The sequence below is a fragment of the Hyperoodon ampullatus genome, assembly GCF_949752795.1.
Source record: "Hyperoodon ampullatus genome assembly, chromosome: 14".
Taxonomy (NCBI): Eukaryota; Metazoa; Chordata; class Mammalia; order Artiodactyla; family Ziphiidae; genus Hyperoodon; species Hyperoodon ampullatus.
The window spans coordinates 85,165,254-85,192,085 of NC_136927.1; the positions used below are offsets into that span (position 1 = coordinate 85,165,254).

At 47.7% G+C, this 26,832-nt stretch overlaps 1 protein-coding gene across 1 annotated transcript in view; it reads left to right on the forward strand.

Annotated features, from left to right (window-relative positions):
• PHACTR3 (phosphatase and actin regulator 3) overlaps window positions 1-26,832 on the forward strand; it is a gene marked incomplete at both ends in the record, with an annotated part of 225,319 nt that overhangs the window by 145,297 nt on the left and 53,190 nt on the right. The window contains 3 exons of the mRNA XM_079719115.1: window positions 2,955-3,167; window positions 5,696-5,870; window positions 6,679-6,926. Coding sequence (XP_079575241.1) covers window positions 2,955-3,167; window positions 5,696-5,870; window positions 6,679-6,926 — 636 coding nt within the window. The remainder of the gene's footprint in view (window positions 1-2,954; window positions 3,168-5,695; window positions 5,871-6,678; window positions 6,927-26,832) is intronic.

A 26,832-nucleotide genomic window follows, 5' to 3' on the forward strand; every position in this document is an offset into this window, starting at 1 on the left:
CTTGTTAACCCTTGTCTCGGCAGCCCTCCCAAGGGGACCCACGGAGCCCAGTTCAAACACGCCCACCTTGTCCAGACTCCCAGGTCCGTGCAGGGAGACCAAGGCCCAGAGGGAGCAATTGGCCGGTCGGGGTTTCCATAATAGCAGGACCCAGGAGGGTATGTCACAGCTGTGGGTCTCACCACAGGCCTCCCTCACCAAGAGACACCACAGAGCATCCCCTTAGGAATCTAAGTAGTGTCTGCCTCAAGCAGGGGCTCTCAGCCATGGGCATCCTCCCCTCCAGGGGGCACTGGGCAGTGTCTGAAGGTAGTTTTGGTTGCTACTCTGGCCTCTGGCAGATAGAGCCCAGGGCTGCTGCTAAGCATTTTACAGGCAAAGAATCATCCGGCCCCAAATGTCAATACTGCCAAAGGTGAGAACCCCTGACGTAGAATGAGAGGAAAACGCATCCATGTTCCAAAATAATGCTTTGATCCCTGGCAGCATAGCCCATGACTGTCCAAAGTGCTGAAGAGCTTCAGACATCCCCTCCACGACCTCATGCAAGTCTCCCTCCCTTGTAGTGGGCAGGAGAGGGTGTTTTATACAGATGTTTGTACAGATGAGGAAACTGAGGCTCAGAGAGGTGGAGACCAAGGTCGCTCCTCTGGAAATGAGTCAGTCACAACAGAGGCAAAGGATGGACCGGGGAGACTGGTGTGGTGAACTTGAGGTCAGGTGAGCCATTCCTGTGCCACCTGTCTCCCCCGAAACCATGGCATTGGGAGCATGCTGGATGCCTAGAGGACAGAAACCAAGCCTGGACCGAGTATGCAAGCTCACTCCGGCCCCTCAGCCGGTGCTTCCGGCCGCAAGCTTGGCCACTGAGGGCCCGGGAGCACGGCCTCCCCAGGATCAGGGTCCACTGCCCTGCTCTGATTCACACAAGCCAGGAGACCCAGTGCCCACATGGAGAAAAGGGACCTTTCCACACTCATCTATGGCTTAGCGAGGAAAGCACACAACTGTTTTTACCTAGAAGTACAAAATGTTTATTTTAAGGTTATTTTTGCTTATTAACTTATTAACTAAAACAATCAGAATTGTAGACTCTTAGAAGCTACAGGTCACAGTTCATGGGACATAGCAATAGTCTTGAAGTCTAGGAGTCTTTAAAAAAAACGCCTATGAAGAAATAATACTTTTGAGGACAGTTTTATTATTATTATTGTCAATAATAATAATAAAATAAAACCATAGTGTTTTCACGTGGGTATCCGTGCAGGGCGTAAGGTAAGGAGCATTGTGTAGTGGCTGTTCTCAGCTCAGACTAGCCTCATGGTACAAACCTGACTCTGTCTTCTGCAGTGGGTGGGAAGGAGACACTTCTTTTCTCAGATCTTGCTTATCAGGATTTGGGAGGGCCACAGCCCTTCTAAGGCAAAGACTGCATTTCCATGAGCTTCATAGGGAAAAGACCTGGCCTGAGAGGTCTTCAGCTGCCAACAGGGACGCCAAAAGAACAGAAATGGTGATAAGCAATGGGATGCCTGGGACATGCAGTGGTCCTTTCTAGAGGTTCACTGAAGCTTTGTGAGGGCAGTGATCAAGCCTGCCTCGGTCAGCACCACGGACAGTGCCACCTCCAGATGCGTTCTCTGGCTGATGGATGAATCCCACCCGGTGACTTTGGGGCCAGCTCGGTCAGGCTGTTCACAGAGGGTGTTAGGATCTTCCCCCTTAGGTGGTTGCAAAGATGACATTAGACGATGTGGGGCGGGGCACCTGGGGTGTGTGCCCTGAGCGGGCAGGAGGGCTGGGGTCCCGGGGTGTGGATGGGAGGCCGCCTCTCTTCTTGTGTCAGGGAAGAAGGAAGGGTGTGTCGGGGATGGTAGGTTTGGGTTTGAGCTCTCCCGCTCCCCCCAGCCCCTGGTCTGATGGGCTCATTTTCCCCTGTAAAGCTGGAGGTGAGGCTGCACAGGAGGAGGGCGTGAGAAGCTGCAGGTAGGAGAAAGACAGAGGAGGTCTGAAGCAGAGTGACCACCTGCTGGGCCAGAGCCAAGGGCCCTGAGGGTGGTGGTCCTGAGACGGCCAGGACTGGGGCTTCTGTGTCGCCGTCCGTCTTCCACAGCACTCCACAGGGACAGGGGCCGGCAGACGGAGGCTTCATCCAGAGATGCGGTGTTCCCAGTTAGCTAAATGCAAAGGAAAGGCGGCAGAGGGCTTGGGGGGTGTCGGTGAGATGGCTCTTGAGTGATGGATGGAGAAAGAGAAGGGGAAGGAGAGGTTGACGGGTTGGGAGAAAGCCCAGGGGTGGACGGGCCAGGGGAGGGGGGAGCAGTGCTTCGGGAGGGGGAGAAGCCCGAGCCAGCAGCTGGAAGGAGCGGGGGTGGGGGCTGTGGACGGGCTGACCCTTCCTCAGAGCTGAAGCTCCCTGCTGTGCCCCTGCCACTCAGCTCACAGCCCTCACTCAGGGGCAGGACTGTTGTTAACCAGGCACGTAAAACCAATCACTGCGGGTTCCGAGGGTCTGCAGTGTGCCAGCCACACAGCTCATTGTCGCTTCTTGATTAAATCTCACAACCCTGTGAGGGACCCTCGCTGTTAGTCCTATGTCATCCACGGGTAAATGGAGACACAGGAGATCAGGAACTCATCCAAGGTCGCAGAGTAAGTGCAGGGGCCAACTGGCATCTGATTCCGAAGCCTGTGTTTGTGGCCAGCAGCCCAGGTGAGGTGGGAGCTTTAGTGCTACCTACTGAGTGGAACAGGGACAGGATCGCCCACGCCCTTGAAGTTGTTTCCCTCCCTCCCCGCTCCCCCCTCCTCCTCAAATGTGTATGAGAGGTGACCCCTCTGTACCCTGCTCCGTGATAACAAGCCCACCCAGCCAGAGCTCCCTTGCCGTCTTCACACCCACCCCAGCCAGAGGAACTGTGGTTTGTGAATTCTCTGTTTTGCTTTTGAACCAGCCAAGATATCGTCCGCATCCAGAGATGAAGAAGCAGGTGCTGCTGGCAGCCTCCCACCTACCACGGACGAGCCCTCTCAAGCCTTAGCTGGGTCCGACTCCCTGGACAGTCCTCCCAGACCCCTGGAGAGATCCGTGGGCCAGCTCCCCAGCCCCCCGCTGATGCCCACCCCACCGCCCAAGGCAGGCTCCAAAACCACGAGGAGTGTCACAGGTGGGCCTACGTGCATCCACCCCTCCACCTTGCTTCCTTTCTCCTTCCGTTCATCCATCCATGCCTCCGACCAGTCCTGATGGGGCTCCCACTGTGGGCTGGTTCTCACCCTTGGCTTCTGCCATGCTCTGGGCGGGTCCAGGGGAACAGAGCTGGAGACAGGAGGGCGGTCCTTAGCCCGGAGGAGCCCGGGTTGTCAGGGGCAGACAGCCCCGGCTCCCTCAGACACGTGGGGCAGCGCTCAAAGGTTTCTTCCAGAAGGTGGATGCAGGAAGCGTAGCCACAGCCCCCAGGATGGGGGCTTTGTCTTTCTGGATATTCAGGTGTCTGACTGTCCTTCTCTTTCTGCTTCTAAGTCAGCGTGTCTGTCTGTCTGTCTCCTTACCTCTCCTCTCCCTCCCTCTCATCCCCTCTTTTCTCTCCCTCCCGCTCCCTATCTCCCCTTCCCCTGTCTCTCTGTCTGTCTCATGGTCTCTGCTCATCTCTGTGAGAGCTCCGTCCAGCAAGGCAGAGCCAGGAATCCACACTGGACCGTGGGGTGGTGGTCAGAGAGGGGAGCACGGCCGAGCAGAGGCCCGCAAAGGCATCGCCTCCTGTAGCTTTGGCCACACTGGCTGAAGGGTCCCAGGAAGTAGGGGCGTTGTCTTTTCAGGTTTGGGTATTTCTTGTCCCGTCCCTGCTGGAAACAGGAGACACTGCAGGTCTCGGGGGGAAAGCAGGCCTTTCACACAGAGGCGATTGTTTTTAAGAGTAAAGCCTTGCGTGCTGCCTCTGAGGGCGGGGTCAGGTAGTTGAGAGTGGATGGCAGAGTTCAGCAGCTTTGCTCTAATCCTCGGCCACCACCTGTAATACAACTGCTCACCGCGTGTCAGGAGCTGCCCACCCCCGGGCACCACAAGGAGGCCAGCCCCTCTGGGGAGGGAACGTGTCCCCACGTTACAGTCGAGGGAACTCTGCCATCATCACCTCTAGATCCCAGTGCCTGCATACAGCAGGTGCTCAGCCAGTGTGGGTAGCTGTGATCGAAGGAACAGTCAGATCTGACCCCTTTGGCTGCTTTCTGCCTCTTTCTCCATCTCTGGGAATCAGTGTTCAGTCCTTGGGTGACATGGTCACACAGACTAAAGTTTTGAGGCAAATAATCTGCGTCTTGTTACAGTCTGTGTGCTTATCCTCTTTCCATCCAATGAAACGTGAGACAGTGGGAAGTCCACTGGATAAGGCACCATCCGCCCCACTTTGTTCTGGCTCCTGTATAATTAGCTCAGGGACCCTCTGTCCCCGTTGTGCTTAGACAGGATCAGACCTCAGCCTGTGTCATGTCCCGTGAGTCCTCCTCTCTCCCCGTGTCCTAAGTCCTGGGTCAGCTTCTCTGACTCCCCCCAGCCCCTCAGGGGCGAGGAGCGCCTGAACTTCGGAGACCTTTTCTGACAGGTCACCGAGGAGTCTGGGGACTGGGTTAGGAGCGGGCGGGGACAGGAGGGGAGGGTTACGAGCTTTGGCCTGGATCTCTTACAGCTGAGACTGTATTTTGGCGACTTGGTCTTCATTTCCTTTAGAGGGAAATAGTTGCTTCAGCACATGGCCACTAGGTGGCAGCAGAGGAGGAGAAAGGCCCTTCACCTGGGCTTAAGTGGGGCACAAGGGGACCCAGGCTACACACCGAGCGCTCCCCACCCACCCCGGGTGCTCGCTCGGCTGAGATAGCCACAGCGGCCCGCAGCCCACGAGCTTCCTCAGCCCACCCTCCCCCAGGTGTCAGGGAGCCACCTGCACCCAAATCCCACGCACAGACTTGCTTTGCTGGGTCTGCGTGGTTAATATTTTAAAAATGTGTTGCCAACATTTTAAACATATCAAAATATGTTTAAGTATTAAACATATTATATGTCTCTATCCATCTGAATCACTTTGCTGCGCAGCTGAGACTAACACGACATTGTAAACCAGCTATACTTCAATTCCAAAAAAGAAAAAAAAGGAAAAAATATAGAAAATACGTTTAACGGGCAGCCTTCGGGGCCCTGGGATTTGCCATCATCAGGCCACATCTCGTCCCAAGGAGAATGGGAGAGCCGTGATCGGAAGGCCCCCTCTGGTGAGGTGCAGGGCTGGCAGCGGACGTGGACGGGTGATGCGGGGAAGCAGAGGGGGCCGTGCGGTGCTCCAGGCTGAGCGGTGGCTGTAGGGCTTGGGGAGTTCTTCCACGTCCCGCAAAAGGAAGTGTGGCTTCAGGAGCTTGTAGTAGAGAAACGGGAAGGAGGCTTTCGGTGCCTGAGACCTTGCAGGGGGCCTGTGGGCACTGCCATGGGCTCAGCTCAGGGCTGGAGGATGGACAGGAGCTGGTCAGGGACAAACCTCGTCTCTGGCTTTGGGGGCGAAGGGATGTGGTGCAGCATCTGGTCCTAGTGGGTTCGCCTGGCCGGGAGCCCTGTGTCCTCTCTGCTCACGGGCACCTGTGTTTTAGCAAATCCCCACTTCCCTGCCCCCAAAGACTTATGTTCTTGTTGGTTCTTCTCACGCCCCAGGCCAGGCCACGCTCTTCCAAGGCTCTGGCGGGAAGAGTACTGACCCTCCTCTCCGAGGCCAGCTTTCCACGCCCACGGGGTCCCCACATCTTACCACTGTCCACCGGCCGCTGCCCCCCAGCCGAGTCATTGAGGAGCTGCACAGGGCGCTGGCCACCAAGCACCGCCAGGACAGGTGAGGCCCCTCCCCTGGCAGCGGGACCCGTGTGCCCACATCCCCATCTGTGGCCAGCCTTATGGGAGGCAGTTATGGGGGGTGGGCTCTGGGTTGGACTCAATGCTCTGCTGTCACCGTCTTGGAATTCCTAGCTTCTGAGCAAGGAGCTCATGTTTTCATTTTGTACCAGGCCGTGCAGCTGGTCTGTAGCTGGTCTCAGTTGCCACTTTCCAGGAGGGGTCAAGTGGGTGATGTGCACCGTGGGGACCAGCCACAGAGTCCCTGCATTTCTCCTGGAGGATCCAGGGTTGGGTGGGAGCATCCCGGGGGAGAATCGAGAGGGAGAAGTAGCCGTTATGTTGTCCGGGGACTCTGACGGCTTCCCGTTTTCGTCAGGCAAGAGCTCAAGTAAGCCTGCGTGGAAGCTGACTCTTGTTCTTGGTCTCATACACCTCATAGACTGAGGATAAGTGAGTCATCGAAGGGCAAAACAGACAATGGAACACGCGTGTGGCTTGGCAGAAATATTGGACAAATAAAATGCCCTGCTCAGTTCTGAGGAAATCCTTGATCTGAGTGTTTGCTGCTCTAAGCCTTGGCAGGGTTTATTACATGCATGTCTGTGACATTCAGAACAGCACGTTCTAAGCAGCCATTTGCCTTGGACTCAGAGCTGTGTGTGCCTCTGGCACTTCTTGTCCTGTGTATCGGCTGCACATACTTGGGGGTCGTCTTTGCAACGCCCATTATAAGTCTTCAAGTCGACTTTGCAGGGTTTCTAGGTGAAGCTGGACAACGTATAACACGAACTGCCTTTCTGGTTCAGTTTCCAAGGCAGGGACAGTAAGGGGTCCCCGAAGAAGCGCGTGGACGTCCGGCTGTCGAGGACGTGCAGTGTGGAGCGGGGCAAGGAGCGGGGCGAAGCTTGGAGCTTTGATGGAGCCTCGGACGGCAAGTGGACCGTGACTAAGGAGTCCGAGGAGAACAAGGAGAACCTGATCATGAATTCCGAACTCAAGGATGACCTGCTTTTGTATCAAGACGAAGAGGCCCTGAATGACTCCATCATCTCTGGTGAGTGGAGGGTGCATCCCGCGGGGTGGGAACCTCCCACCGGAGGCACACACCCAAGGCCGCCTTCGAGGGGCCACGTCTGCCGCCAGCACAGAGGGGCCAGGGGAGTGATGGAGAGAGATACCCGCCTCTCCTTGTTTCATGAGCAGGCTGCCTGCGGGCAGGCTCAGGGCATAGTTAGGAGGGACCTGAGTGAGTTTGTTTTATTTTGCCAATTGCGTATTTATTTTCACGTGTATTGGAAAAACAAAAGTGGCTCTGTAAGTGACAGGGCATCACTGCTTGGGATGACACGGCAGGAGGTGGTGTCGGTGGCACTCGGATGGCCATCGTTTGGAAAATGTAGCAGAAAATGTTAATAGGAAAGCGAGATGAGATGGAAATGGGAGGGAGGGAAGGACAGAGGGGCTGATGCGAGCGGTCGTCTCAGAAATACTATAAGCCCGGCAGCATCTGTTTGTTCAGGACCACATGTTCACGAGGCCCTAGGAGGTCTGTGTCTGTCCTCACAACGTGTTCTAAAGGTCAGTGTGTTTGGTTTGTCTTACCCTTGAAGATCAGGGGGCTCAAGAGAGAGAGAGCATTGTAGCCCCCTCCTGATGAAGGTAAAAGGGTGCTCAGTCCTGGTGCAGACTGGGCTGAGCTGTGTCTCTTGTAGGAGGGTCAAGGGTGGACATGGCTCTAAGGCCTTTGGGGAGGATTACTATTCCTAAGTGAGGGGTTATTGTTCTTCCTGAAAGCATCTCTTGGTGACCGTCACTGCCACAGGCAGAGCTCTGGGTGGAGCCACCGGGGACCTGGTCTGGTGGTGGTGGAGAGTTGGGGAGGGGCTGGCATTGAACCTCAGCTGGCTGGTACTGAGTGGGTACAGGCAGGGGGAATCGTGACCAGATGGACAGACCAGGAGCCCAGGGCTAGACACTGACCTTGACTGTCACCCCCTCCTGTGACCTTGCATACCTCTGGGCCTTTTCCATGCTGGTCTAGTGAAGCACTTCCGGGGGCATGTGCTGCGGTGCATGTGGGGTGACATGGCACCCATGAGGTTGGAAGAGGCTGATAGATAGTTGAACTGAGGTCTTCGTGGCAGAAACTCACAGCCGTCTAAGAAGAGGATGAAGCTTGTGATGTTTCCCCAACTTATCTGGCCCTGGGACCCTTTCCCTTAAACACCCGTCAGCATCCTGCCGGATGGGGTGACGTGGGACACGTCTGAGAACGGCTGGCATAGACAGGGATCACGGGCTGGAGCAGGTCCCTCAACCTCAGCACCAGTGACACTGGGGGCTGGACAGTTCTCTGTGGTGGTGCTGCCCTGGGCCTTGTAGGGTGTCTGGAGCATCCCTGGCTTCTGCTCGCTGGACCACACTCCCTCTGGCTCTAGGCGAGGGTCCTTCCTGCCTCTTTCAGCTGCTGGGGGCTCCAGTGGTCCTTGCCTTGTGGCCGCATCGCTCTGACCTCTGCCTCCGTCTTCACGTCAGCTCTTCCGTGTCCTCTCCTTTTCTTATAAGGACACTCGTCATTGGTTTTAGGGCCCATCTGGATAATCTGGCATGATCTCCTCATTTTGAGATCCTTACCTTAATTACATCTGCAAAAGCAAATTACATCTATTTTTTTTTCAGATAAGGTCACATTCCCAGGTTCCAGGTGCACCAGTCTTTGGGGGTCACTGGTCTACCCAACACTGTCACCCCTGATGGTGTAGCAGGTTCCTTTTCTTATTGGGCCCTGGGACCTTTTACCCCCAACCCCACGCCCGGGTCCTCAGCAGTGGGACCAGTCCATGCGCCTCAGACAAGACCTGCTGTGGGAAGGAGCCGGGGCGCTGTCCCCGCGGTCTGAGCGGGTCCCCGCCTGCCTTGCCCCCCGACCCCTCATTGGTCAGCTCAGACCTCCTCCCCTGCTCTGATGACAACACTGGGAACCTTCCTTCGGAGCTCGGCACAGTTGCAATTTTACCCTGACTTTTGTCCTTATCTGACTGTTGTCTGTCTCCCCACAAGTCTATCATTATCCGACTATTACTGATTACCTAATGTATGTGTTTGACTACTGTCCCACGTGGGGTGGTGCCCCCTTGTCTCCATGTGCCTGGTTCTAAGTAGGAGTCAGTGAGTAGCTTCTGGATGAGTGGCTTTAAATACCATCTGCCAGTCCGACAGGTCCTCCAGCCCACGTGGCCCAAGCTCCAAGGGGTTGCCCTGTTAACTCAGCATGTCCCCCTGGGGTCTCGGAGGTGTGGCTGACCTGACATCTTTGGATCTGAGCTCTTGATCTTTGTCTCCAAACCCAGACTGTTCCCTGTCCTCGTGAGCAGCGCCTCTGACCTTCCGTGGCCGGGGGCCACCTTGCCACTCTCTAGACTTTGCACCTGACACACAAATGGCTCCTCCTTGAAGACATGGGGCCAGTCCTCCTCTGCTGTGCTCAGCCTCCCCCGAGGCTCCCTGCCTGCGCCGTCACCTCTGTTCTAGCCCCTCCACACAGACAGACGTCAGGGAACGTCACCCCTTGCTCACATCCCTCCAGTGGCTTCTGAGGGGTTTAATGCCCTGACCTCACCAGGACCTGTGTGGCCTGTCCCTGTCCCCCTGGCTTGTCTCCTCTCCACGCCCCCTGGGACCCACCCACGCACCCTCCCTGCTTCTTACACGCCCTGACCACAGGGCTCCCATGCTCACCAGGCAGGAGGTGTGTGCGGCTCCACGGGGTTTAAAACACTGCTTCCTCCAGGAAGCCGGCAGGCATGAACAAGTGACTCCTCTGCCAGTCCCTACGCACACAATAAATGTCAGTCAATGATGGGGTGTCGGGATGAAAGGAGATGGTGTCTGTAGCCTCACGTGCCAGATCAGCCGTCTCGCCACCTCTGAGGGTTCTCCCAGGACGTGGGGCAAACCTGAGTCTCTTGTCATTTGCCTTCTCAAACCGGCGTCCTTAATTGAACTTGGCGTTTGACTGTGGTGACAGGAAGAGGGTTAGGGTGGAACTCCTTCTAGAAACTCTGCAGTTGTTAACATGCCCAGGATCCCACCAGGCTGTGCTCAGGAAGGACTGCACTGACTGCGTTTGCAAACCCAGGTGAAGCCACCCCTCTTGTGGGCCTTCTGTGGGCACCGTTGTCTAAGGCTCAAGGTCAAGAGCTCACATCCAACCCTAAGAGCGCCCTGTGGAGGGCTGGGCCCATTGCACGCAGTGAGGCAGATCTGGGGATTCCCGACGCCCACACGCTGACTCCTGACATCTGCAGTTGAGGCCACGGTACACAGTCTGGGGTCCCTGAACCCCTGAGATCCAGGTCAGAAAGTGGATTCTGGGCCTTTATCATATTCTCACGTGTGTTTGCAACTCCCTCAAAGTTACAAATCTCTGGGACAACATGCTTGGAGGAAAACAAATTCAATATTGGTTCTGGGAAAAGTCTATAAATCTTACTTTTGGGGGAAAGTGGTTCATAGTGGGAAAGGCCCATAAACGTATTCTGCTTGGCCTGGTAGGACAGTGATCAGCTTTTATTTCCTTCTCTCGAGTTCCTTTTATTTCCTTCTCTCGAGTTCAAACCCCGCTCCCAGCGTCACGCTGGTGTGTTATTTGTAGATCTCTGTGGTGCAGAAGCAGAAAAGCGCCAGGCAGCGGCCTCATCAATTATTAACCATAGAAACTGCGCTGGTGTTTATTTATTTATTTATCCTCATAACTCACTGTCGATGGAGCCCTTGCAGGTGGCGTCTCATCCAACGTGAACACCCCAGGAAGTGTTTGTTATCGAACATCTTGGCAGCCTGAATTCTCTAGTAGTAGCTACATTAGGGTTTAGTTTCTGGAGGTGGTGGAGGCCCCATCCGAGGCAGTCCTGCCCCTGAATCAGCTAGAAGACTGTCCTGCTGGATCCAGTTGGAGTGAAAAATGTATTTACTTTAGTCTGGGTGTGGCCGTTGGATTTCCATGCAGGGCACATACGATGTCTCGATCAACACAAAGATGCATTACAGGCTGTTGTGTTTGTGCCTCGTGTGCTGTGTTTATGCTCCCACATAGTCTTGCGTGCATATGTGTCCACACACACGGTACCTTTGTGGGCATGTGCAGTCAGCGCCTGGTAACTGGGGACATTCTCAAGTCCATCAAAGGTGTTTTTTTTAAAAAAAGATTTTGTTCTTTAGAGCAATTTAGGTTCACAGCAAATTAAGAAATACAGACTTTTCCTGTATTCCCCTGCCCCATACCTGCACAGCGCCCTCCATTATCAGCATCCCCTCCAGATGGTGCATTTGTTACAACTGATGAGCCTGCACTGGCACACAGTCACCCGAAGTCCATAATTTGTTAGAGTTTACTCTTGGTGTTGTACGTTCTGTGGGTTTGGACAAATGTATAATGACGTGTCCGTCCTTACAGTATCATATGGAGAAGTTCCACGGCCCTGAAAATCCTCCGTGCTCTGCCTGTTCATCCCTCCCTCCCCCCAACCCCTGGCAACCCCTGATTTTTTTACTGTCTCCATAGTTTTGTCTTTTCCAGAAGGTCGCATTTGGAATAATATAGTAGGTAGTCTTTTCAGATTGGCTTCTTTCACTTAATAATATACATTTATGTTTCTGCCTTGCCATTTCATGGCTAGATGATATTTAATTTTTTTTCTTTTTTTCTTTTTCTTTTTTCTTCCAGTTTTGTGGAGATATAAATGACACGTAACACTGTGTAAATTTAAGGTGTATACAGCGTAATGTTTTTCACTTACATACATACTGAAATACTACAATAAGTTTAATAAACATCCATCATCTCACATAGATACAAAATTAAAGAAATAGAAAAAATATTTTTTCCTTGTGATGAGAACTCTTAGGATTTACTCTTTTGAAACTTTCATATATAACATACATCAGTGTTGATTATATTTATCATATTTATCATGTTGTACATTACATCCCTAGTACTTATCTTATAACTGGCAGTTTATACCTTTTGACCACCTTCATCCAATTCCCCCTGCTTCCATCTCCCACCTCTGGTAACCATAGATCAGATCTCTTTTTCTATGAGTTTGTTTTTGAAGTATAGTTGACCTACAACACTACATTAGTTCCTGGTATACAACATAGTGATTCAATATTTCTATACATTTCAAAATGATCTCCATGACAAATCTAGTTACCATCTGTCACCATACGAAGATATCACATAATTATTGGCTATATTCCCCACACTGTACGTTTCCTACCTGTGGCTCATTTATTTTTTAACTGGAAGTTTGTGCTTCTTAATCTCCCTCGCCTGTTTCTCTCCTCCCCCACCCCCTCGTTTCTGTTTAATGCAGAATAATATTCAACTGTCTGGCTGCATCCCAGTTTATTTATCCCCTCACCTACTGAAGGAATTCTTGTTTGTTTCTAAGTTTTGGCAACTATGACTAAAGCTGTTATAAACATCCATGTGCAGGTTTTTGTGTGGGTATAAGTTTTCAACTCCTTTGGGTAAATACCAAAGAGTGAAATGGCTGGATCACATGTTAAGAGTATGTTTAGTGCTGTCAGAAACCACCGAACAGTCTTCCAAGATGACTGCACTATTTTACATTCCCACCAGCAATGGATGAAAGTTCCGGTTGCTCCACATCTTTGCCAGCATTTGGTGTTTGTCAGTGTTCTGGATTTTGGCCACTCTTATAGGTTTGTAGTGGTACCTCATTATCGTTTTAATTTGCATTTTCCTAATGACACATGATATGGTGCATCTTTTCATGTGTTGACTTAACATCTGTGTATCTGCTTTGGTGACGTGTCTGTTAAGATTTTTGGCCCGTTTTTTAATTGGGTGATTTGTTTTTTTATTGTTGAGTTTTAAGAGTTTTTTATATATTTTGGATGACATTCCTTTATCAGATGTGTCTTTTGCAAATATTTATTCCCAGTCCATGGCTCTTCTTCTTATACTCTCAACATTGTCTTTAACAGAACAGAAGTTTTAACTTAGTAAACTCCAGCTTATCAATTGTTTCTTCCTTGGAGTGTGCCTTTGGTCTTGTATCTAAAAGTCATTACCATACATAAGGTCACTTAGGTTTCCTCCTAGGTGATCTAGAACTTTTATAGTGTTGTGTTTTGCATTTCAGTCTGTGGTCCATTTTGACTTAATTTTTGTGAAAGGTGAAAGTTCTGTGTCTAGATTCATTTTTTATTTTTATTCTTTTGCATGTTGATGTCCAATTGTTCCAGCACCATTTGTGCAAAGATTATCATTGCTTCATTGTATTGCTTTTGCTCCTTCCTCAAAGATCAGTTAACTGTATTTATGTGGGTCTATTTCTGAACTCACTGTTTTGTTCTATTGATGTATTTGTCTATTCTTTCACCCATACCACACTATAAACTAAGTCGAGTAGTGTCAGTCTTCCAACTTTGTTCTCCAGTATTGTGTTGGCTATTCTTAGTCCTTTGCCTGTCCATATAAACTTCAGAATGTCTGCCAGTATCCACAAAATACCTTGTTGGGATTTGGATTGGGATTGCATTGAACCTATAGATCACATTAGGGAAAACTGACGTCTTGACAATATTCAGTCTTACTGTCCATGAACATGGAATATCTCTCCATTTATTTGGTTCTTCTTTGATTTTGTTCATTAGAGTTTTGTAGTTTTCCTCGTATAGATCTTGTATATATGTTATTGGATTTATACATAACTGTTTCATTTTGGGGGATGTTAATATAATGGCATTATGTTTTTAATTTCAAATTCCACTTGTTCATTGTTGGTATAGTGGAAAGCAATTGACTTTTGTATATTAACCTTGTATCCTGCAACCTTGCTACAATCACTGATTAGTTCCAGGAGTTTTTCATTGATTCTTTTGGATTTTCTACATAGATAATTGTGTCATCAGAAAACAAAGACAGTCTTATGTCTTCTCACTCTGTGTGCCTTTATTTCCTTTTCTTCTCTTGTTGCATTACCTCCTATTCCAGTATGATATTGAAAAGGAATGATGGAAAAGATGTCTTGCTTTGTTCCTGATCTTAGTGGGAAAGCTTTGAGTTTCTCACCATTAGGGATGTTGTTAGCTCTTGGTTTTTGTAGATATTCTTTATCAAGTTGAAGAAGTTCCTCTTTGCTAAGTTTACTGATGTGGTTTTTTTTAATTGAGGTAACGTTGGTTTATAACATTATGAGTTTCATGTGTACAACACTATATTTTTACTTCTGCATACACTACAGTATGCTCACCACCCCAAACTGAGTTTCTATCCATTATCATGCGATTGACCCCCTTTGTCCATTTTGCCTTCCCCCTTGTTTCCCTCTGGTAACCACTACTCTGTTCTCTGTATCTACATTTTGGTTTGGTTTGGTTTATTTATTTGTTTTTTATATTGCACACATGAGTGATTTCATTTGGTGTTTGTCTTTCTCTGTCAGACTTTTCTCAGCATAATATACTGCAGGTCCATTCATGCTGTTGAGAATGGCAGGATTTTATCTTTTTTTATGACTGAGTAGTATTCTGTTGTGTGTGTGTGTCTGTATATATGTACACAACTTCTTTATCTCTTCATCTCGATGGGCAGTTAGGTTGTTTCCATATCTCTTGGCTATTGTAAATCATACTGTGATGAACATAGGAGTGCATATATCCTTTTGAATTAGTGTTTTTGTATTCTTCAGATAAATAACCAGATGTGGAATAGCTGGATCGTATGGTAATTCTATTCTTATTTTTTTGAGGAATCTCCATATTGTTTTCCATAGTGGCTGCACCAACTTACATTCTCAGCAACTGTGTATAAGGGTTCCCTTTTCTCCACATCCTCTCCAACCCTTGTTATTTCTTGCTTTTCTGATAATAGCCCTTCTAACAGGCATGAAGTGATGTCTCACTGTAGTTCTGATTTGCATTTGCCTGATAATTAGTGATGTTGAACATCTTTTCATGTGCCTGCTGGCCATCTGTATGTCTTTTTTTGAAAAATGTCTGTTCAGATCTTCTGCCCACTTTTCAATCAGATTTTGTGTTTTGGAGTTGTTGAGTTGTATGAGTTCTTCATATATATTTTGGATATTAACCCCTTATTGGATATATGATTTGCAAATATCTTCTCCCATCAGGTAGGTTGTCTTTTAGTTTTGTTGATGGCTTTCTTTGCTGTGCAGAAGCTTTTTTAGTTTGATGCAATCCTCTTTGTTTATTTTTGCTTTTGTTTCCTTTGCTTGAGGAGACATACATAGAAAGATAGTGCTAAAACTGATGTAAAAAGAGCATCCTGCCTATGTTTTCTTCTAAGAGTTTTATGGTTTCAGGTCTTATATTCAAGTCTTTAATCCATTTTGAGTTAATTTTTGTGTATGGTGTGAGACAGTGGTCTAGTTTCTTATCTATCTATCCAGTTTTCTCAGCACCATTTATTGAAGATACTATCCTTTCTCTGTAGTATGTTCTTTGCTCTTTTGTTGTAAATTATTTGTCCATATATATGTGGGTTTATTTCTAAGATCTCAATTCTGTTCTTTTTTTTTTTTTTTTTTTTTTGCGGTATGTGGGCCTCTCATTGTTGTGGTCTCTCCCGTTGCGAAGCACAGGCTCCGGACGCGCAGGTTCAGCAGCCATGGCTCACGGGCCCAGCCGCTCCACGGCATGTGGGATCTTCCCGGACTGGGGCACGAACCCGTGTCCCCTGCATCGGCAGGCGGACTCTCAACCACTGCGCCACCAGGGAAGCCCATCAATTCTGTTCTTTTTTTGATCTATGTATCTGTTTTTCTGCCATTTCCATGCTGTTTTGATTACTATGGCTTTTGTAATATAGTTTGAAATCAGGGTGTGTGATACCTCAAGGTTTGTTGTTTTCTCTCAGGATTGCTTGGGTATTTGTGGTCTTTTGTGCTTCCATATAAATTTTAGAATTTTTTGTTCTATTTCTGTGAAAAATGTCATTGGGATTTTGATAGGGATTGCATTGACTCTGTAGATTGCTTTAGGTAATGTGAACTTTTGAACAATGTTAATTCTTTTAATCCAATGAGAACAGTATCTTTGTTTCTTTGTATCTTCTTCAATTTATTTCACCGATGTCTTATATTTTTCAGTGTACGGGTCTTTCACCTTCTTGATGAAAATTACTCCTTTTTTGGTACCAGTTGTAAATAGAATTGTTAATTTTACTTTATGCTATCTTATTGTTAGTTTATAGGAATGCAGTGGATTTTCATATATTGTTTTTGTACCCTGCAACTTTACTGTAATCATTATTTTGAGTAGTTTTTTGGTGGAGTCTTTGGGATTTTCTATACATAAAAATTAGGTTGTCTGCAGACAGTGACAGTTTTACTTCTTCCTTTCCAATTTGGATGTCTTTTGTTTCTTTTTCTTGCCTAATTTCTTTGGCTAGAACTTTCAGTACTACATTGAACAAGAGTGGTGAGAGTGGGCACCCTTGTCTTCTTCCTGATCTTAGAGGGATAACTTTCAGTTTTCCACTATTGAGTATAATGTTAGCTGTGGGTTTGTTTGTCATATGTGGCCTTTATTAGGTTGAGGCACATTCCTCATATACCCATTTTATTGAGAGTTTTTTCTCATAAATGGCTGTTGAATCTTGTCATATGCTTTTTCTGCATCTACTGAGATGATCATATGATTTTTATCCCTCATTTTGTTAGTGTGGTATATCATATTGATTGATTTGTGGATGTTGAACCATCCTTGCATCCCTAGAGTAAACCCCACTTGATCATGGTGTATGATCCTTTTAAGTAGCACACGTGTTCAGTTTGCTAATATTTTGTTGAGGATTTTTGCGTTTATGTTCATCAGAAATATTGGCCTGTAATTTTCTTTTTTTGTGTTGTCTTTTTCTGGTTTTGGTATCAGGATGATGCTGGCCTCTTAAAATGAGTTAGGAAGTGTTCCATTTTCTTCAACTTTTTGGATGAGTTTGAGAAGGATAGATATTAAATCTTTGAATGTTTGATAAGATTCACCTGTGAAGCTGTCTGGCCCTGGACTTTTGTTTTTGGAGAAGTTTTTTTTTTTATTACTCTTTCAATCTTCTTACTAGTGATCAGTCTTTTTAGATTTTCTATTTCTTCATGATTCAGTCTTGGAAGTCTGTATGATTCTAAGAATTTGTTCATTTCTTCTAGGTTACCCAGTTTGTTGGGAGTACAGCTATTCTCTTATAATCCTTGTAATCCTTTGCATTTCTGTGACTTTCATTGTTATTTCTCCTCTTTCATTTCTGAGTTTATTTATCAGAGTCTTCCTTTTTCTTAGTGATTCTTCCCAAAGGTTTGTCAAGTTATCTTTTCAAAGAGCCAACTTGATCTTTTCTATCGTCTTTTTAGTCTCTATTTTATTTTTTTAATTTCTGTTCTGATTTTTATTATTTCCTTCCTTCTACTTACTTTGGGCTTTGTTCTTCTTTTTCTAGTTCCTTTAGGTGCAAGATTAGATTGTTTATTTGAGATTTTCCATGTTTCTTGAGGTAGGCCTGTATTGCTATAAACTTCCCTCTTAGTAACACTTTTGCTGCATCCCATAGATTTCAGTATGCCATATTTTCATTTGTCTTTAGGTAATTTTAATTTCTTTTTTGATTTTTTTTTTGTTGACCCAATAGTTGTTCAGTAGCATGTTGTTCAGTCTCCACATATTTGTGATTTTTCCAGTTTTCTTCTTGTAGTTGAGTTTTAGTTTCATACTGTTGTGTTCGGAAGAGATGTTTGATATGATTTCAGTCTTCTTAAATTTACTGAGCTTTGTTCTGTGTCCCAATACATGGTCTATCCTTGAGAATGTTTCATCTGCACTTGAGAAGAATGTGTATTCTACTGCGTTTGGATGGAATGTTCTGTACAAGTTTATAAAATCCATCTGGTCTAATGTTTCATTTAAGGCCACTGTTTGCTTATTGACTTTCTGTCTGGATGATCTATCCATAGATGTAAGTATGGGGTTAACTATTATTGTGTTGTTGTTGTCAGTTTCTTCCTTTAGTCCTGTTAATAATTGCTTTATATATTTTGGTGCTACTGTGTTAGGTGCATGTATGTTAATAACTGTTATGTCTTCTTGATGAATTGTCTGCTTTATCATTATATAATGTCCATCTTCGTCTCTTGTTACCTTTTCTGGCTTGAAGTCTATTTTGTCTGATATAAGTATGGCTACATTCACTTTCTTTTCAGCTGCTATTTGCTTGTAATATCATCTTCCATACCCTCTCTTTGAGCCTTTGTTTGTCTTTAGAGCTGATGTGGGTCTCCTGGAAGCAGCATATAGTTGGGTCTTGTTTTTTATCCAGGTGGCTGCTCTGTGCCTTTTGATTGGTGAGTTCAATCCATTTATATTTAGGGTGATTATTGAGAGATGAGGGCTTAGTACTGCCCTTTTATCTTTTGTTTCCTGGTAGCTCTATATCGCCATTGTTTCTTTTTCCCTGTGTTTCTGTTATTTCAGCTTGGTGATTTTCTATGATATTTTTTCAGTTTCCTCTTTTTTTATGCTTTGTGTCTCTGCTCTAGATTTAAGTTTTGTGCTTACCATGATGTTTGTATAAAGCATATCATAGATAAAATAGTCCTTTTTATGCTGATAGCATCTTACCTTCATTTGCCTATATGGTTTCCATCCTTTTCCTCTTCCTGTTTTATGTTTTTATTGTCTCAAATTATCCTTCTTTATGTTGTGAGTTTCTTACCAAATTGAAGGTAGCTATAGTTATTTTTACTGCTTTTTTCCTCTTTAACCTTTATACTATAATAAATGTTTAAAAACCTATTCTGGGGGCTTCCCTGGTGGTGCAGTGGTTGAGAGTCCACCTGCCGATGCAGGGGACACAGGTTCGTGCCCCGGTCCGGGAAGATCCCACATGCCGCAGAGCGGCTGGGCCCGTGAGCCATGGCCGCTGAGCCTGCGTGTCCGGAGCCTGTGCTCCACAACGGGAGAGTCCACAACAGTCCACAACAGGCCTGCGTACTGCAAAAAAAAAAAAAAAAAAAAAACTATTCTGATATATAGTTGCAATTTCTGATTCTGTCTGTTAGCACCTTACTCAGAGATTTGTGTACTTTTGCCTTTTTGTATCAGGTAGAAGAGTTCCTTTCAATATTTCTTGTGAGGCATGTCTAGTTGCAGGTCTAAGTCCTTCCGCTTTTGTTTGTCTGGGAAAGCCTTTATTTCTCTTTCATATCTTAATGATAACTTTGCTGGATAGAGTATTCTTGGGTGACAGTTCTTTGAGTATTTTGAGAATGTCATTTCACTGTCTGTTGGCCTATAGAGTCCCTGCTGGGAAATCTGCTGGTAGCTTAATGGGAGTTCCTTTGTAGGTTATCATTCTTTTTCCTTTGGCTACCTTTAAAGTTCTTTCTTTGTTATTGACTTTTGACAGTTTTAATATAATGTGTCTTACAAAAAGAAGGTCTTTTCTGAGGTACTTAGGTGTTCCCTTAGATTCATGGACTTTTATATCCAGTTCCTTCCCCAGGTTTGGGGTGTTCTCAGCTATTGTTTTTTAAAATAATATCTCTATGCCCCTCTCCTTCTTTTCCCCCCGGGATACCCACTATCCTAATGTTGTCCTTCCTAAAAGAGCCATTTTGTTTTCATAGAATTTCCTCATTTTTTAAGATATTAATTCTCTCTCTTCTACCTGAATCATTTCTAGATTTCCATCTCCAAGTTCACTAATTCTCTCTTTCGTGTGGTCTCCTCTATTTCCAGTGCTTTTCATTGTGTTCTCCATCTTGTTTATTGAATTCTTCAGCTCCATAATTTCCATTGGGTTCTTTTCTAGTTTCAGTCTCTTTGGTAAAATATTGCTTCTGTTCTTTCATTTTATTCCTGAGCTCACTGAACTGCCTTTCTGAGCTTTCTTGTAGCTCATTGTGTTTTTTCATGACAGCTTTTTTGAATTCTCTATCAGTGAGATCGTAATATTCCATGACTTTAAGTTTGGTTTCTGGAGAATTGTCATTTTCTTTTTGTGGTACAAGGTTACTGTGGTTCTTCCTGGCACTTGATGAGTTGTTCCTCTGCTGTTGCATTTGAACTAGTAAACACCTTTTTTCTTTAGGTAAAGCTTTTTTTTTCTTTTTTAACTCGATTCTAACAATTCAACAGGTTAAAAATTAGAGGCCTTTCTTTTCTTTTCCAGTAGGTCGTGCTATAGCGCAAGTTTTTGGATTCCCTTACCTAAGATCACCTTTGAGAATCGGCACTTTCCACCCTCCACTGGGTGCCCTTGTCATCCCTGCTTGAGTATCTGGGGTCATTGGTGCCTTGCTGCTGCTGGTCGCCACCTGGGACACTGGGATGACGGGCACTTCCGCTGTGTCTGGGGTCTCCTGAGTCGCAGGCTCCACTGTGGTAGGGGAAGCCAGGGTCGTGAGTGCCTCTGTCGTGTCCTGGGTTTTGGAGTTTATAGGTATTGCTGCTGCAGGCAGGGAGGGGGGCCAGATTTATGGGCACCTCTGTGACTGGAGGGATGGATCACAGGCCCTGCCTCCACTGCCACGTGTTCCCCTGTGGCTGTGGACACCACTGTGGCCAGGAGGCTGGAGTTGTGTGCACTGTCTTCTCTGATGCAACTGAGTTCTCTGGGGCTGTGGGCTTGGCTACTGGGGCTGGGGTTCCAGGATCACAAGTACCACCTCTGCTGTTCCCCAGGTTCCGCGGCCTCTGTGTGTTCCAGTCCACCCACCTTCAGATGCACAGATGTACGGAATTCTCTGGTGTCCTGACATGGTGGGCAGAGGCGGCTTTGTTTAGCTGTGGTTGTAGATTGAAGAGGAGAGACAAAGGGGCGTCTCATCCACCGTGCTGCTGACGGCATTCCCTGACCAGGGATTGAACCCAGGCCCTTGGCAGTGAAAGTGCAGAGTCCTAACCACTGGACAGCCAGGGAATTCCCTGCTGACGTCACTCTTGACTGAGTTTTTTAAGTCATAAATGATTGCTGGACTTGTCAAACGCTTTTTCTGCATCAGTTGATATGATCATGTGATTGTTCCTTTTTAGCCTGTTGATGTGATGGATTATGTTAATTGGCTTTCAAATGCTGTACCAGCCTTGCATACCTGGTATAAATCCCACTTGGTTGTAGTGTATAATTCTTTATACATTTTTGGATTCGATTTGCTAATCTTTTAAGGATTTTTGCATCTGTGTTCCTGAGAGATACTGATCTTTGTTCTTGTACTGTCTTTGTCTGGTTTTGGTGTTAGGGTAATGCTGGCCTCATAGAATGAGTGAGGAAGATTCCCTCTGCTTCTATCCTCTGAACGAGATTGTAGAGAACTGATATAATGTCTTCCTTAAAAGTTTGGTAGAATTCACCTGTCAACCCATCAGGCCCTGGTGCTTTCTGTTTTAGAAGATTATTAATGATTGATTCAGGTTATTTAGTAGGGGCTTGTTCAGATTGTCTATTTCCTGTGTGAGTTTTGGCAGCTTGTGTATTTTCAAGGAATTCGTCCATTTCATCTAGGTTATCCAATTTGTGGGCACAGAGTTGTTCATAGGATTCCTTTAATATCCTTTTAACATCCGTATTACCTATAGTAATGTTCCCTCTTTTATTTCTGATATTAGCAATTAGTGTCCTCTATCTTTTTCTCTTGGTCTGGCTCGATACTCTTGATTTTATTGATCTTTTCAAAGAAGCAGCTTTTGGTTTTGTTGCTTTTTCTCTTTTGATGTCCTATTTTTAATTTCCCTGATTTCTGCTCTAGTTCTTGCTGTGTCTTCTGCTTAGTTTGGATTTAATGAGCATGTCTTACTTTTATCATTAGCAAATCAGTAAGGATAGGCATTTTTGGAAAAGACCCCATTTCTGCTTTGGGGAGTTCTCAGCCTTACAAACACACAGGCAGGCAAGCGTAACACAACTCAACAATGCCTGCAACAGAGGAGCTGACGCCTGGGCTAAGAACAGGTTAGGTGGTGGGCAGATGTCAGGAGGAGGACCAGAGGAGTTTTCAATAGGGTTTTGAAGAATGAGTAAGAGTTTGCTAGGTGGATAAAATCTCAGAGACTTGGCAGAGGTGGGCGCACTTAGGAAACTAAAGCTGGCTTGGACCACCTGGGGCCCAGCATGTGTGAGCAGGAAGGGGGCCAATTCTGAGGGTCTTAGTTGGTGGGAGCGTAACGTTGATGTGAGAATCTCACTCTCCATCACTTTGGTCAGTTTCCCAGGTAACCTGAGAAGGCTAAGAATCCCAGCCATGGTGTGAAGTGTCAATATTGCTAATGGCAAAAAATATCACTCCTATTGGCAAATTGCATCTGTTTGGGGACGAGTGTAAATAAACGATAAACACCTGGGATTCTGAGTGCAGTGATTCTTGAAGGGGCCCCAGCAGCTCACTCCAGGCAGTGGTCATAGGAGGGAGTGATCCCTGCACATCTTCAGGGCAGCTCCCACACCTACCTGAGCCTTCCGTCCTAGCTGCATCACCTGTCAGGGACAGAGGTCCTGGGGAGCTGTGTGACCTGCTTTGAGAACTCGCCCAGTGGGATCCCTGGGGCTGCTCTGTGTCCTGAGCAGGCAGGGTGGCATCTTGAACCTAAACAGAACCCCCAAGAGGGGTTCCACAGCTAGTGATACTCAGGGGCAGGGCTTTACGCTGAAAACAAGGGACCGAGCAAATCATTCTCGGTGGGGCTGTGACCAGATGAGCACTTAGAACCAACAATCTAAAGAGAGGGTCACAAAGCTTTCTGTTGGTGCATCCCAGGAGCAAAGAAAAAGTATATGCTGGATATTTGTGCATTATTTATTTCATTATGTATTACATTTATTTTCATTTATTTATTTATAAACTGTATATATGAGTGGTACCATACTAATGTATTGCAAACGTTATAAAATGCACACAAAAGTAGTTATGAAGGAAAGATGACATGAAATAGCCATTGTGTTAATAGTTTCATTTTCTACCACAGCCTGACCTACTGAGTCCTGAAAGTGAGGCCCAGAGATTGGCATTTCAGCAAGTGCATAGATTGGGGGGGGCGGGCAGTGATCCTGGTGCACCTGGTCCAAAGTTCATCCTTGATAGGTCCACCATAGTATAAAACCTAGAATTTTCCACAAAGCTTTATACAAAAATCTGCTTTGTTGTTTATTCAACAAGTACTTCATGTCCCAGCTCTGGGTCCCCAAGGATTCTAAGGAAAAACTAGACCACCTGAGGAGTTTCTGGCTGCATTAAAAGCTGCCAGTCAGCATCAAGGCAAGGAGGCAGAGGAGGGCCGTGTCTGGATCAGAAATCCGGACACATCGGGCTGCATGATGTGATGACACAGGAACACCACTGTGGGGAGAGGTGAGGCTGGGCGCTTTGTGGTGTTTCCTGAACTGAAAGAAAGGGTGGCCCTCTTTGCAGGCTCTGGCATCCTTTCGCCTGGACCCACTTGTGAAAAGTAAAAGCTAAAATGTGTAATGTTATTTGAATCCTATCTTAAATGTGGTGGAAGGTTATTGAAAGGCCCCTTGCGGTGAATCCTGTGATGTGAAGAGTCACTTGAGCCAGGTGAGGAGAGGGATCACCTGTCCCCTCTGCAGGATGAGCGAACAGAACACCAGCGGTCACTGCCTGGGCTTGGCCTGGGGCTCTGGGGTTGACGTTACCTGGAAACCGGCCATTCCCGGCATGCACACTAGGTGGCGCTGTAGGGAGCCACTGGGAGGCAGGATGCTCGGAAGAGGGGCCACTTTGGGACAAGCTGGTGGGCCGTTTGCGGGTGACCCTGTGAGGGTCTGGTGGTTCTCACTGAGCACCAAGCAGCAGATCCGTGCGAGGGACTCGTAGGCCCAGTGATAATCCAACATAGCAGAGCTGCTGTTTCTTTGCGCTATTGCTTCAACCTGGGTACTTTCCTGAGAGCTTCTCTCCTGTTCTATCACCTAATCCCCTGACGGGGCACGTACTATCTATCACTGTACCTTTTTCACAGTTGAGGAAACCAAGGCAAAGGGGTGGGGGGACACGTGCCCGTTTTGAACGCAGGTCTCTCTAGCTCTGTAGCCATGAGGGATCACCCATCAGCAAACTCTCCAGGGCACCTCAGTGTCCCTAAAAGTTTGTCCGCCCGGGCCCAGCATGCATGGCCTTGGGGCTCTCAGTTCTCCTAGAGCCTCAGTTTCCCCTCAGAAAGGGCATCTCAATTCCCTTGGAGAATTACTTGAAGAACCTGAAGTCTTAATTCTGTGAGACTGTCCCTCAGGCCCTTCTGGAGAGGGCATAAGGGCTGCCCCTGGCTGCCCACGCCTCTCTGTCCTAATGGGGAGCGGGGCGACCTGCTCTGGCCCAGGAGGCCACCCTCGGGGCAGAAGTCTTCCAGGGCCTGAGGGAGCCGCCATGAGGAGGACACAGGATGATGTGGGCAGTGTGCTTAGCACCACCCAGCAGTGGACAGGTGTTGATGGAGGTCCCTCTGTGCAGGGGACAGGACATGGACATCTTTGGGGCCATTATCCTGCTGACCACAGTGGCACACAGAAACCCCTGCACAGGAGGAGCTGAGCAGAGAGAAGGGTCCCTGGCCTCCTCACCAGTGGTCCCCTGGGAGCTCAGATATGCAGAGTCTTGGGCTCCACCCTGACCCTCTGAATCAGGGTCTGCATTGTATGGGACCCTGGATGCTCCAAGTCACAGAGGAAGAGTAGCAGCCCTGGTCGGAAAGCCATCCTTTCTTTTGACTGCGGCAGCTGGGTGACCACAGAGACCTCCTGTTCTCTGGCAGGGGGCAGGCTTCAGGGGGACTTGCTTTGTCCTTGTCTCAGATTCTTAGTTCCCTTGGCTCAGGCACTGTGGCCCATTTCTGTGTCATTCTCAACACAGCGCCTGGCACGTAGTAGGTCCTCAGTGACGACTGAGGTGATGAACCTTGGAAGAAACACAGGAGATATGACCGGGCTGGGTTCCATTGCTCCATTTCACAGATGACAAGACTGAGGCCCAGGAGATTAATCGGCTGGTTTGGGCTCCATGGGTAGTTGTTATGAGATGGGTCTGGGCTGGAACTCAGGGCCCAGACTCCACCCCCTGTCCCTTGCACACAGCTCTTGACACAGCAGGGCACCCTCTCTTTCCTCTTGTGACAGGCAGCGATGCTTTTTCCAGGCTCCAAACTCCAGAGAACTCTGGGGCTGTGGAATTATAGTGATGCACAGAATTATCCACTGAAATTGCAGTACTAGCTCACATCTGAAATTCACATTGAAATTCACTTTTATCCTTGGAAGACAGGGGTACACACAGAGTGAGCCCTGCAACTGATCGTCCAGCTTTCTGCCTGGAGCATCTTCCTGGGCGGGGAGTGGGGCAGGGATGTGGCCTCCAAGCAGAGTGGTGATCACACCAAGAGGGGGAGACCTAGATGCGGTTCTGTGTTGCTGAAGCAGCTGGAGTTTGTAGGACAGGGTCCTGGAAAAGGGGGGTCTGTGAAGGGGGCCCCAGAAGTTCCCGTGCAGATTCAGCTGGCCGAGGGCAGACAGAATTCCCCATGACTTAGCAGAGATCACCTGTAGGGGCAAGGGAGGAACGTGGTGCTGGAGGCCAGGGATGCTGGGATCCAGCCCAGACCGCGGAGAGACCTCGGGGAGCACCGTGGACCGTCTTTCAAAACCCCAGGAAGGCCGAGCCTCCGGAGTAAGGAGGATGCCATGGAGTAGGTGACCGTGTTCAAAACCAAAATAGACCTGCCATCGTTGTGAACATGTCCAGGGTCTTAAAGAACAGGATGAATGAACAGATGGAGAATCTTTGCAGAGAACCAGAAATTATAAAAGAGAACCAAGTGCAGATTCCACAATTGAAAAGTATGAAGTCTGAAATGAAAACTCCACAGCAGGTTAAAGACGGCCCCACAGCATCCCTGCTCGTGCCGAGGCAGGTGCGAGGACTCCTCACACGGGGCTCCTGCAGCGGGGGGGGGCGGGCACCCATGCCTTCCGCTGCCTCCCACTCAAATGCCAAAGCCTCACGCGGCCGAGCCCCCTGGATTCCACGGTTGCCAGTCTGGACATGCAGTTTTGGGGGGGAAAACGGCGGGAGTATATACGCATCCTTGTAGCTAAGACTTTGCGCATCTCTGTAATGATGTCCTTAGGATAAATTCCAAAGTGTGACTAATTGAGAAAAAGATCTCGTGCTGAGTTTATTTTTAACTCCTCAGCCTTCTGTTCTTCTTTATACCCGACCCCATTTACAGTTCCTTTCAAGACTGTGGTTCTGGAAGCAGTAGCGAGGCAATGATCCAGGGTGGAGGGGGGAAGGAGCGTCTGTCTAAACCTAAAATATGTGGCAGCTTTGCTTCAGGGATGCTCGCCTTCCCAGGGACGGGGCTGATGGGAATGTTCATCCATGTGCAGGGAAATACGGGAATGAGGGCAGTCCCTGAAGCTTTGGTTAAGAGAGCAAGAATGAGCGCTAACCTAGATGTCCATTCCCAGGGAGCTGGATCAACAAGTGACGGGATTATGTGCCATCCACACTCGGGGATCATTTGCAGCCATAAAAGAGAAGGAGCTGGATCCGTTCGTCCTTCTTTAGAGGCAGATGTGTGAGCAAGCCAGCTTTTCGCTGTACTGTGCATGGTGTGATCCTACTTCTGTGAAACAGAAGAGTTAAGTGGGAGTGTCAGTGGTTCATGGTAGAGAAATAGTCCTGGAAGCAAGTGCCGGAAAACATCCGTAGTGGTTTCTTCTGGAGGCGAGATGTGGGCGGGGAAAGGGAATCCTTTCCTCTTAATACCGCTGTTGTGCTTCGGGTGTTTGCAGTGAGCGTGCATTGTTCTTACAGCTGAGTGAGAGGTCACGCTTCTCTGAGCCAGAAGGCAGACAGCCTGAGCCCCGCTCCCAGCTGTGACCTGGGACAGCGCCCACCGCCGTGAACTTA